Raw genomic sequence first — 13,040 nt, forward strand, 5'->3', positions numbered from 1 at the left:
TCTGGTGTCAAGCTTCCCCAAGGAAGGCTATCCCATACATCTTTCCTTTCCCAAATCTAAGCTGCCTTGGGAAGCACTGAGTCCCTTTACCCAATTCATAAGGACTGCATGTCCACATCATAGCTCCTGGCAGGGCACACACATCCACTCTCCATACAAATGCCATCCTCCTGTTTCTCCTCATCCCACTGCTGAGCTGCACAACACCATCTCACAACCAAACTCCCTATTCCAAGTCCAGACAACAGTGCAATGAAGTACCGAGGAGCAGAGAACAAACAGCTCTAGTGGAGACAAAGCTTTAAACACTCATTTGGTTTAACAGCCTTGTCTGATAAGCTGATTACCATCCTCACCAAAAAAAAAAAAAAAAACAAAACAAAACAAAAAAACACAAACAAAACAAAACAAAAACAAACAAACAAACAAAAAAACCAAAAAAACCAAAAAACCACCAAAAAAAACCCAACAAAATAGAACCTTGGCAAAGTATTCATGTTTCTTACCCACTTGCTTCAGGAGGAAATCTCACAATGACCTTTCCCATCTCTGCGCCAGGAAGTTCAACAAACTTCCCAACATCTGCTTTCTTTTCTTTTTCTGTTGCCTTGAAAACAGACATAATTACAGATTGTATTAGCTGTAAAATTTGATATAAAACTCTAGATAACAACTGCTGTATCAAATTCTCATTTCAAACCTACAAGCTGCCATATTGGACTCCAAATTCATCTCTTCACAACTTTCACATTACTCAGGACTCCAAATAAAGATTAATTCTAGAGTTTTAAGTTATTTTGTCTACAAATCTGGTCCAGACTGAAAAGTCCCACTAAGTTATCTAATTTATTCCATAGAAGAAAACAATTGCTAGTTAAGGCTTTGTATCTTAGTGTTCTTAACCTGAACATGATTAACAAATTCAGTCAACTTTCAGTCAAGAACAATCTTTGCAGGTCCATCAGGATCTCAAACTGTCTTTAGAAAAAGCAAACAATACAGCTAAAGAGCAGTGCTCATTAAAAGAAGAGGGGCCATACTTCCACAATTCCACCTACACACTGGACTAGACAACTCATGGCTTTTTAAATTTGAAAGCAACAGCCTTAGCTGTAAACAAGAGTTTACAAAAGTTTAGTTCACTGTACGACTGCTTACTTTCAGTATTTAATTCTCTAACTTAAAAAGAAAAAATTCTTGCAGTGTATTCACAGAAATAAAGTTACTCTCTCCAGAAGACCTGAGTAAACCTTACCATTTTAACCTTTGGTGTGCCAGCAGCCCACTTGGCTCCTACAGACTGGAAAGCACGTTGTACCTCAAGGAAGCTGTACCACCGCTTTGCATGCACAGGAGCTTTGTTCTGTTCTAACTGCTCTTGCCACGTACCATTATCTGTTAGAAAACAAAGAAGTTTTCAAACTATTAAACTATAAAAATAAAATTATTTTTATCAACAGCAGCTTTTCAGATTGCTCTTAAGAGCAGCAACACTGAAAAAACACCAAAAGCTGCTGGCTTTTAATCCTAATTATTCCCTTTACTTTCAAGTGGAATTGATACTGAAGTGATACTGAATGGTAGATTGTCACCTATCACCTTTAGATATAGAGCTAAGAGAAAATAAAAACCAAATCCATGAAAACAGATCATCAAAGCTTCTTTGACTTCTAAAGAGTATTTTGCAAAGTAACATCTGCCTCTTTTAATAATTCAAAGGAAACACTGAAGAAATTTCCTCTGCTAAGATAATGTCACAGAAAGGTCAATGCATATAATTTTATGTTGCACATTTTCATATTGAGGCAACAGGTAATAAAAGATGTTCTTGCAATTATTAGCACAAAAGATATTAGAAAAAGTTCCACCTAGGGATTATAGCTCATAAATTTCCAAATGTAGCAACAATTTAAAAAAATAAAATCTAGGATTTCCTAAGCTACACTACTGCCATCACTAGGGATGCACAGGTCACAGCAGTGTGCATGACAGTAGACAGTCTTCATAGAGCTAGAAGTCACTACTAACTTCTACAAAAAAAGAAAAATTGGGGATTCCTGTTGTATATTGATTGAGTATCAAAATATTGATATTGCAAGCCAGTGAAACAGAGAATATAAACCAATACCTTTTAGTACAGCCCAGACACACAAATCTGCAAGACTCAGAGAGTTTCCCACCAAGTAGGTCCGTAGAGACAGACAGTGGTTGAGTTCTTGGATGGCTGAAGGGAACTGGCTGGCAGTGGATAACTTTGTAGCACTGAACTCCAGCCAGTGGTCAATCTTGTTTGAAGGGACAAAAGACAGTTAAAGTTACTAATGGAATGAGAATTAAGCTCATTAAATAACTGAATAATACACAATTGATCTAACAGCTGAACAGAAGATATTAACAGGAACATTAGAATTAAATATATCAGATCATAACATATGTTGAAGGAATATTTAAAATAAATTATACTGAAAAATTCACCAATGAAATTTAATTTCTTCCTTCAGCATGAATCCAAATTGCTGAAAACATCAACTTCACTGAAGTTATTTCCATTGTTAAAATAATAAGCAGTTCTCAGGTACTCCCTTATCACAAGAGTATATAAAAATCATCACTCTCCTTTAGCTATTTACACATCTTATTTGCGACCTACTTCCTCTTCCTGGTGCTGCTGCTGGTTAGTATATCATTTGCCCCTCAGTCCCTATTTTCTCTTCCTCATCTCCTTTTAGATTTAAAGAAATCAAATCCCTGATCTTCACAAGTCCTACTCCCCACTCCTGCAAAAGTCTTTTCCATCTATCTTTGTACATAAACACAAAAAATATTAAGAATTAGGCTATTTAATAATGTAGCCCTGTATATAAACTGAATCCCTCAGTCCTGCAAGAGACTAAGTGTCTTTTCTCTGGTCCTATTTCATGTGTAACTGTTCTGCAAAATGCAATGGGAATCCGTCCAACGTTCAAGCCAACGTGGCAGGCACAGATGTAATTACAACCTCCACAGAATTCAGTTCAGTCATTTGCAGTTGCACGCCAAAATATGTGCACCACAAACGCAGCTGTCCCTGCACTTCTCCAAGCACAGTATTATTTTGGAAAGAGGCAGAAGTGAAAAGAAGTATTGTACCAGCCCTGAAAGTGTGTTTGCTGAGGTCTAGGCTTAACTTAGAAACAAAGGATTTGGACAGAAATTTTAAATAGCCACAAGATAACTTACAACTTTTTAATGCCTCACAGGCCAAGTAGTAAGACAACACTTCCCTTGAGACCAGCTATGAGGGCAGAAGAGTGATTGAAGAGTGATTACCACTGGCTTCAAGAAGAAAAGACCTGAATCAAATCCTTCAGTTCCTCCCCAAATTTCAGAGAAGTAAATTTCAATTTGTCTGCTAGTTTCAGTTATCAATTTAAAATTCAGCATATGATTGATTATCCTGAGCTAGACCCAGGAGGAAACCAGGGTCAGAGTTTTGTCTCTCATACACAGTAAAAGCTACTTCAGGGTTTCAATGCCATACAGTGTTCCTCGGTGTTACACTGAAGTGTTACAAGACAGATGGCAACAGAGCTGAGGGAAGTGAGGACGGAAAATCCAAGTTTTACCTTCCAACTTGAATTATTTTCTATTAGCAAACTGTCTGCTTAGGAGTTGCTGTTGCAGGAGTGGGCAAGGGCAACCCTTCCAAGGCTCAGATTTCTTAGTCTTTATACAGTTTTCTTAGGCTTTATACTTCTTTATATGAAGGAGGAAGCTTACCAAAGCAAACCCTTCAGCATCCCACATAGCTGGAACCTCAGTCTAACAGTAAAATGCAGACACAAGGTCAAAAAAAAACCCCAAACCCCCCCTGCCCCCAAACTCAGAACAGGCCAAGACAAAAAGGGAAAAGGAAAAAAAAACCTAAGAGACAAGAGAGTGATTCAAGGCCAAGATGGATGGGGCTTTGAGCAAACTGGTCTAATGGAAAGTATCCCCAAGCATGGGAAACAGATGGTCTTTGGGGTTGGAAATAGATGGTCTTTGGGGTCCTTTCCAACCCAAACCATGCTATGATTCTGTGATTCCTTCTCACCTCAGTGTGTTCCAACAGATTTGAGCCATACAACCCAGCAGAGGCAGCAACTCGAGCCAGGTACCGAGCTATTGAATTCACATCAGAAAATGAAACTTGCCTAAAAAAAAGATAGGGGCAAGACAAAGGTAAATTACTACCTCCAGTCAGTTCAACTTTAATTGCATGTACATAGTTGAAACATGTGCAAAGCAAACACAAAATAACTTCCAGGTGAGCCAACAGGTACCAGGTCACCCGAGTAGAAAAACAAAAATAAAATAAACCTAGCACAGGAATAAATAAGTCCTTGTTTTTCTATCACCAGAGGGAATAATAACCTTCTAAATGTGCGAGAATTTAGTTTAAGCTGAAAATGTGAAAATAAGACTGATTATTTTTTCAAATACTAAAACTCTCTCCACAGCTGACAGAATTCATATGTATAACCCAAGCTACAGATTTTCCAGATTATAAGGAGCTAATCAATATCTGTTTTCTTTTCATAAAAGAAGGATCACTTTGAAGAGGATTCCTAGTGAATCAACAGAATTGAGAGGTCTTCATCATGGTTTTAAGGGCTAGCATCAGGGGAAAAAAAATCCCTGTTCATTTGTTACTTACTTTACTCAATTCACACTTCACAGAAACCATCCCCTGGTGAACAAACTTCCCTGCCTGTATCTGTTTTTTTACCCAGTCTTCTCCAGATCACAGACTAATTTGAATTTGTTGTCCCCATTCCGCTTATGAAAGCTCTCAACAGATCTGCAGAGGAAGGGCTCTCCAAAGGGAGTACTCCTTTGTTTTCATGCCCCTTTTCTACATTATATACAGTATAAAAAAAAGCTGTACAGTCAGAAATCTAGCTTCCAGTTCATCTAAGATAAATTAATATTTGCTAAAGAGCTTTGGAAGAAAGATGCATCCAGAAACATCAGTTCTCCAGATAATACTCATCTCTACTCTACAGTCCCACACAGATGCAGATCGCAAAAACAGAGCTCCAGTTGCTTCTAAAACAAGCATTGATATCAACAAAAGGAGTCCCTGCGGTTTTTTTTTTACATTTACCCCATTTAATGGACTGAATGCTATACTCTAACTTGTCCAACCAACGTTCCACTTCTGTTCTGTCATTGTTCTCTATTTCCTTTTTTACCTACTGCATCCTTTATAGAATTAAAAGAATTGTGATAGCCCTCAAGGCTGGCAAAAATCAACAAAAGTTCTGAAAATTATACAGAATGTGCTTGATATATTAACAATTAGAATGTGTCCCATTTTTAGTACAAATGGACCAGCCAGTCTCATTAGGCTAATTGCAGTACAACCTAAGGAATATAGTTCATTGGGAGGGGTTTTTTGGTTTGCTTGTTTTTAATTTTGCTGGCTTTCCAAGCATCTAGGATCTAGCATATATATAGAAGATCCATAAAATGTAACTAAAACCCAAAGTCACAGTAGGGTGTTTAAATTATCCCCTACTGTGTAATTAAAAATGTATCCTATTCTAATTTCCACTATCAGATTTTAAGGAAGCTTTTATAAACTGAAAAAAACCCAAATCATTTCCAATACAGTTTCACTTGAAAAGTTTGTGAAATGCACTTTTATTGTTTTCTCTAATTCATATCAAAACAAATACCCCTTGATTACTCAAGCAAAGCTGAATACATGTATGAAAAGGGAAAATGTTACTCTGAGTAAATCTTCTTATGCTTTAAAAGTTGTTATTCTCTTCAGGAAAAACAAAATACTCCCACCCAAACATCACTAATTGACCTCTTTGAAAAAGTTATAAAAAACTTTTTGCAGCCAGTGCTTGCTAACTCCAGGGCTAAGTTAGGAAGAATGAACAGGGAAAATGCAATGTTACAGGCAAAGAGTAGCTATTGAGAGCGACATGAAATGCCACATAGTTAAACATCAGGGCAAATGTTCAAGAAGACAAGATGCAAAAAAGGGACCAAAAAATAATAGCAAACACATAATACAAAAAATCCAAAAGACAAATTATTTCCAACCATAATCAATCAATGTTGAATTGATTTGCTAAAAGCTTTTGCTTGATCTGCCTAGGAAGAACAACTACTCTGAAATGTGTATGTGCTCAGCACACAAAAGCTGTACTGCAGCTTGTTTTGACAAGACACAGGTACACCAAAACTCTCCATAAAGCCATCAGCACTAAGCAGAGTAGTTTGCTTAGGAGCTATTACTACAAAAAGTTTTGAAGCTAAGTCTTCAAAAATAACCTTTCAAATAAAATTCATCATCTCAAATGAATGATAAACCTTTTAGGTAGCTGGCTGACAGCTAAGTTTCTGCTAGTTAGCTAAAAATTTTGTCACCAGATTTTAACTGAGCTGCAAAACCAAACATAGAAGAATCACAAATAAAATGTTCTTTCTTGTTCAAGTGAAGTCATTAGAACTAATGGATTCTAAAAAAAAAAAAAAAAAAAATCAAAATCTGAAACATCCAAAGTGATTTTCACAACATGCCAAACAAGATGCTTCAGCAGAACTGATGCCATGAAATCCATTTAGCAAAAGCATTAGTTGAGATACGAGTTCAGCTGATGCCTCTCACATTGCAGATATACTTTTAACAGGCTTTAAGGCAGAGAATCAATTTTCAAAATTATTACAACCAAGCAAGGGAAAATTAATGCAATACTGAGGTCTGGAATAACTTCTTGAACATAAGCCAATGCAAGGGAAGAGAGGACACTAACACACAAAATTTCTATCTGATGGGCCCGTGATTCTAGACATTATCTACCCAGGGCCAAAGTGCAGAAAAAGAGTGTTTGCTTTACATTTCTGACAAGTTCCATTACAGCCAAAATGAGTGGTTTTGCAATGCAGTAGGAAGAAGGCATGGCAACACTAAATTATTTAATGAAAGAAATATTATCTTAAAGCAAATTATATATATTAAAAATATTGTGTCACAAGAGCACATATATGTATAAACACATATATATGCATATATTTATATATATATATATCCATACACTGCCCAAACAGTCAAAGGAAAACAAAATCCAAACCTGACTAAGGCTACTTAAGGGGAAAATTTTCTCCTGCAAGTAAAGAATATTCAATTAACTTTCTGTTATGTAAGCTGTATCCCACATGTGCAAAACATACACTGAAGATTATTAAAGCTGTACCAATTAAATCCCAATATAACCTGTCATATTTCTCTTACTTTTATTCAAAATCACAAATTCAGTGCCATCACCAGGCACAGCAAAAGACAATATGCAATATCAGATTATGCAAGAACCCCTATGTGAGTTCAGGTCTAACATTTTAAACAGAAACAGTATTTGCAACCAGTAAAACAACCATGACTGAAGGCTGTGAATCTTCCTGTGCTTTGATTTTCTGCAAACACATGTACGTAGTGACAAGTTTATTACCTAAGGTTAGAAGACATGGAAATGCTCAGTTGGTGTTAATTTATGCAGAGCAAGTCAGTAACACCAATACAAGATGAAACACGTTGCTTCTATAGCCATTCTACAGACAAGCAGGTATTCCAGTCTATAATGCATTGGTGGCTCTAACAGCATCTTCTACTGAATTAGCTCACAAAATGAGAGTTTGCCAGCAAGTCTCTGAACAATAGATTCCACCCAGTCTTCAAAAAAAAAAAAAAAATCAGTGTTCAAAAACTACAGTTATAATCTGTAATTCTAAATTCATCATGGTGTTACCGTACTTTAGGTTACAAGTGCAATGCTCATATGTACAAATATGCTCCTAACTGCAGATACTAAATGCTAGAGTTTCCACTGATATGTCAGGCAGCAGGATCTCTCCTCTTGATATATATCCACGTCTTAACTCATATGGAATTGAAGATGACAGTGCAGCTTCCCAAAACCAACAGTATTAGTCCTGCATTTCTGATAGGCATTTGATCTTACTCAGACTGTAAAAACCATCTTTGTGTCCCAAACTTGAAGTTACCCATTCCAATGGCACAGTATTTTTAGAAGGACAGACAATGGAATACTACAAAAATTTCCAATATTCTTTCTACAGTGTGCAGATGGATACACTGAATAGCACTACACAGGTAATTAGCACTTTCCTGACATAACATCATGCCTTTGCTTATACACACACATGAGGGAACCTAAAATGATGTCATCTAAACATTCAAATTTCAGTTCATCACACACGTACAAGCCCAAGGAATCTTATATTATCAAACTTCTCTAATATAAAACAGCCTTGCTGTTGGTAACCCATGGCACCACAAAAAGTCCTAAACAGTAAAGTGACCGGTACAGCATAAATATTATACATGGGTGAATAAAAAGTTTATTCCATAAAGATCTAGTTCAGAATATACTGTAAATGTTTTGCCTGTGCTAGAGACATCAGTAATGCAGTGATTAATAAAACTGTGGTGTTTTTCTTTTCCTTCTACCTCAAAAGGTTACTGTCAATGCTACAACCATGTGATTTTTAAAACTGCTGACCCAAAGGTAGAAGGAGAGATGCAAAGTCACTTACTCAGACACAGAGAGGATGGTTTCTTTGCCTTCTTGCACTGAAATTTCAACATCATTCTTCACATGCTCCACCGTCAGCAGAGCTCCTTGAAAATACAAGAGAAAAGGATACTGAACTTCCTTCCAGGAGAGATACATTTCATAGTTACAACCAACCACTTACATCTCCTATCCACTAGGACCAGGTGACTGAAGAGACTCCTTCAAGCGAGAATGCCCAGGTAAACAAAAAAAAAAAACCAATGTTCAGTCTCATATGCAAGAGGCTTCTTCTTGGCAATCCTTACAGCCTCAAATTGATAATGTCCAGCACACAGTGATCTGCAGTGAGCTCAGCAAGGGTCAGCGGCGATACATTTTTGCTTCCTAAGGGTATGGTAAAAATTAGTCCTGTCCCCCAGTATGTGAGGAGAATGTAATCAAAAAGCCCTTAATTATTGAACAATATTACTAATGTAATCCATTCCAGCCCTAACACATGCATCAAAGGAGATCAATTACTGAACATACCAGCACTTTCATATATACCAGATCAAGGATGAGACTATTTTTAACCTGATTTAAAGTTTATGAAAAGATTAGCCATTCAAAACCAAGAAACTTTATCCATGTAAAAGCACAGGAAGCTTACACAGGTTTTCAAAGTAGTTCAACAGTGACAGTAAAAACTGGTCTGCAAAAAGAAAATAATTACTGAAGTTTTTAGGCTACACCATTGACTGGAAGACAGCTCTGTCCACATTCCAAGAGGCTTGATGCAAACCTGCTCTGATCTCGAGGCTCCACAGCACGACACAGCAGCTTAAACAAAGCACCGAGCTCACTTGGCTGCGTTTCTGCACTGGCTCTGCTCCAGGCTCATCTGCTGAGCACAGGCAGAGAGCTTGTGTTCTCTAACTTTGCTCAGGCACGTACAAAGGCAGCAAGCTTTTGCACAGGAAAAACAGGAACTGTACTCTAGGTCTGGAAAGCCACCTAACCTGTAAAGTCCCCACAGCATGCTGTGCACTTTACCTTCCCCTGAACAATGCTCCAGCTACCAAGGCAGACGATACTAGAAGCTATTAATACACTGGCCTAAATACAAACCACTGGAGCTAGGAATTCCCTAGCTCTCACCTCTGCTCAGCTAAAAACCCTTCTTGTGGCATTAAGAGTAAGTCAAGGTTCTTCTTCTCATCCCTCAGCTATCCATCTGTGAAATTCAGGGTGACATCCCTTATGCAATACGTTAGTAAGACACGTAAGTATTTTAAAACCATGCATGGAAACGCTTTGAAAATAACAAGTATTACGTGCACCAAGCTATGTAATTAATACTGATGACATTAAAAATTACTACACTTTTCTTGCACGGCAGACACAACGAAGAGTATGAAGTAGGGATGAGTAAGATGAGTGTGCTTGTCTCCTTGATATAAATGTTTCATCTGCAATATGTAACATTTCTGACACAATCATGCAATCTCCTGAAATTAACCTCCAGTGCCACACACCAGCTGTCAAACAAAATAAGTATCCAAAGCCCCTAAACCTGATGTTAATCATAATTCATATTGCATCATTTTCTTTTTTGGCAAATCAGTATAAACAAGTCTTAGGAGAAATGTTATTTAAAACATACATGCTTTTATACCTTGAATCAGTAATCATGCAAGTTGTATTCAACTCTGAAATCCATTTGGGAGTAACAGCAAGAAAAATAAATCAATAAACTACGATGAAGAATAGGAAGAAAATTTATTTTGAACAGCTACAACGAAATAGAGAAATTTTATGGAACACATACAAAAGATCGTTTCCAGATGGGTGGAAGTGCAATGAAGGAGGTTCTCACATTTTTAAAGGCAAAATAACCTCGAAGGGCAGGGAGCATCTGAGAACTTTCAGCCAGTTCCCCAGAGGGGAATTTTACCGGCGGATTAGAACTGAAAATGAAAATAGCAAGGCAGCGGCAGAGCTCACGAGCAGCGATGTGAACGAGGGCTGCACTGAACGCTCAGCCTCAACGTGCCAAGTCACCCGAGGCTGCACCCGTGCCCGAGTTCCGCAGCCAGAGCCGTGCCCAGCGCCGGCCGCTCCGCCACGGCCCGAGCAGCTGTCCAGAGGGACCCGCGGCGGGCTCACGGCCCCGGGGAAGGGCGGCAGCGATGGGACGGACGGGGGGAATGGGAAGGACGGGCACGGGCCCCGGTGCCGCCTCGCCCGGCCCCGCACGCGGGCACGGCCGGCGCCGCATGATGCAACACGGGCAGGAGGGAGCCAGGGAGGCGGGGAGGGGACAGAGCCCCGCCGCACCCCCGGCAGAGCGGGATCGGGGCGGCGCGGGGCGAGGCCCGGCCCGCACTTACCGAGAGGGGGACTGCCCGCGTCCACGGTGAGGCTCAGCGCCGCCATTCCCGCCGCCAGCGCCGGAACCGAGGGAGGCGGCGGGGCGGGGCGCGCAGCGCTGCCAACTCGGCAGGGGCCGGCGCGGCCAGGGCGGCCCGGCAGGACCCGCCCCGGGGCGGGGGAAGCGCTCGTCACTTCCGCGGGAGAAGCGGTAGGGGCGGCGGAGCGGGAGGCGAGGGTGCCCGGTGCGTCCCTTCGCTGTCGCGGCCCAGAGCCCGCCCGGAGGAGGGGGCGAGGCCCGAGCCGGAGCCGGCCGGAGGTGACGAGGGGGCGCACGAGGCCCTCCCGGCCGCGCCGGTGGAGCCCTGGGGAGCCGGCCGGGATGAAGGATGGGTGCTGGGTGAGGGCTGCCCTGCCCCTCAGCAAACCAGATGCCGCTGCTTCCCTTCTCACGGCTTCTCCGGCTGAGCCTTCCCCAGGGCTTTGCGGGCGCTGCCTGCTAAAGCCCTTAGCTGGATGTGTGGCTCGCAGACGTGGAGATGCCTCCAGCCCCTTTTCTATGTGTGATGATCCAAACACATCGAGCAGCGCAGCACATACCAACGCGTTTGAGTGCGGTGGTTTCACTCCTGGTTTTGTAGGATGTCACTTGTTAAACTTGTGACAAACGTGCGAATTTTGCAGCGGGTCAGATGAGTCCTAGAACACCCCGAGTGGGAAGGGACCCACAAGGATCATTGAGTTCAACTCCTGGCCCTGCACAACGTGGTCCAAACGCTTTTGAACTCTGGCAGGCTTGGCACTGTGACCACTTCACTGGAGAGCCTGTCCCAGTGCCCAGCCACCTTCTGGAGCCTTGGAATGAATTACAAAATGCTGTGTCACCGAGTTTTCACAAGAGACTGGCTCAAATTCACTTTGTTGCAAGGACAATGCAGTGTCCCTGTGATTCCCCCCACCCCCCATCTATTTTATAGATGTTACTGTAGCACCTAATGTGCTAACAGAGACATTATCAAATGCTTGATTGGTGAACCAGTGCTTTTTGTGCAGTGGAGTGGTATAGCCAGAGCATGACTGCACATTATGTGCTGGTTTTTATGCTTGATTCCTGCTGCTGGGTTTAATTTCAACTTTCCCTACTCTTCTCTGTTAGTGGTTCTACAGTTTCTGTAAGCATGGAAAGTATTTCTACGAGTTTCCATATATAAGTATCTTTCCACATCATGCAGAAGCTGATACATGCTGTGTGTTCTACTCCCATTCAGGTAACTAAATGAGCTGACAGAATTAGAAATAGAATTACAGCAGAATTAGAAAGAGGTTTATGCTGAAAAGATTTTCAAACCTATTGCAAGTTTCAGATGAAAATAAGATTATAGAGGCAACAGATGAAGATTACTATCAATGGGTTCTGTCCTTTGTATTTGAATTTGATTTAATGATTGCATGGAAAGAAGAATTAAGTCAGGCCTTTGTGTTGCCTGAGTTGTTCTACATTTTATCTTAACATGTTTTGCAAATTCTCAAGCAAATTTTGATGGGAATGCTACAGCATACAACTCAAAGAATCCTGTATTAGATAAAGGTAAAAATTATGTATAATAAATAGTGAAATCATTGTACTTGCTATGTGGTTCACTTCAGTCACAATCAGTATGTGGAATGACTAAACTTATAATGGGCCAAAATATGAAGAATTAAAGCAGGCTGAATCTACCTTGCATGCTCTTACCAGTTATGCAATTGAGGAAGAGAAGAAAGGTAGGCTTTAGATCAAGGGATTAGAAGCACACATTGTTCCTATATATGCAGCTCTAATCCAGTGTCATGCTAGAATGAGGTAAATGCTAATCTTGCTAATTTATCTGTAGACATTAGGCTAAGAGGACCTCACTAAGGAAAAGATTCCTTAGATTCTTTTCCACGTGTGCACATGGAGAGACAGGAACACTTCAGCAAGAGTTGCCTTGTTCATATCTTTTGGTGGCAAGATGTTCCTGCTTGTTGGAAATAGAGTTGGCTTTAAGCCAGTGAAGTCATATTGGTGTAACCCTAATGTGAGGAAAGGATCTTAACTAAGGACTTTAGGTGGAGTTGTTGAATATATTGTATGAT

The 13,040-nt window shown here is 40.4% G+C and overlaps 1 protein-coding gene across 6 annotated transcripts in view; it reads right to left on the bottom strand.

The window, feature by feature from the left end:
• Positions 1-11,044, bottom strand: part of EPRS1 (glutamyl-prolyl-tRNA synthetase 1) — a 37,531-nt gene extending 26,487 nt beyond the window's left edge. For 3 of the 6 annotated variants that reach the window (XM_063152226.1, XM_063152227.1, XM_063152225.1), the window contains exons 1-6: positions 10,943-11,044; positions 8,593-8,677; positions 4,076-4,175; positions 2,129-2,285; positions 1,256-1,395; positions 507-607 (exon numbers count right to left, since the gene is read on the bottom strand). In XM_063152226.1, coding sequence (XP_063008296.1) covers positions 507-607; positions 1,256-1,395; positions 2,129-2,285; positions 4,076-4,175; positions 8,593-8,677; positions 10,943-10,988 — 629 coding nt within the window. In that variant the 5' untranslated portion in view covers positions 10,989-11,044. The remainder of the gene's footprint in view (positions 1-506; positions 608-1,255; positions 1,396-2,128; positions 2,286-4,075; positions 4,176-8,592; positions 8,678-10,942) is intronic. The other 3 variants (XM_063152230.1, XM_063152228.1, XM_063152229.1) reach the window with 1 other exon arrangement.
• Positions 11,045-13,040: the final 1,996 nt, after the last annotated feature.

Source organism: Melospiza melodia, chromosome 3, assembly GCF_035770615.1.
Source record: "Melospiza melodia melodia isolate bMelMel2 chromosome 3, bMelMel2.pri, whole genome shotgun sequence".
Classification (NCBI taxonomy): Eukaryota; Metazoa; Chordata; class Aves; order Passeriformes; family Passerellidae; genus Melospiza; species Melospiza melodia.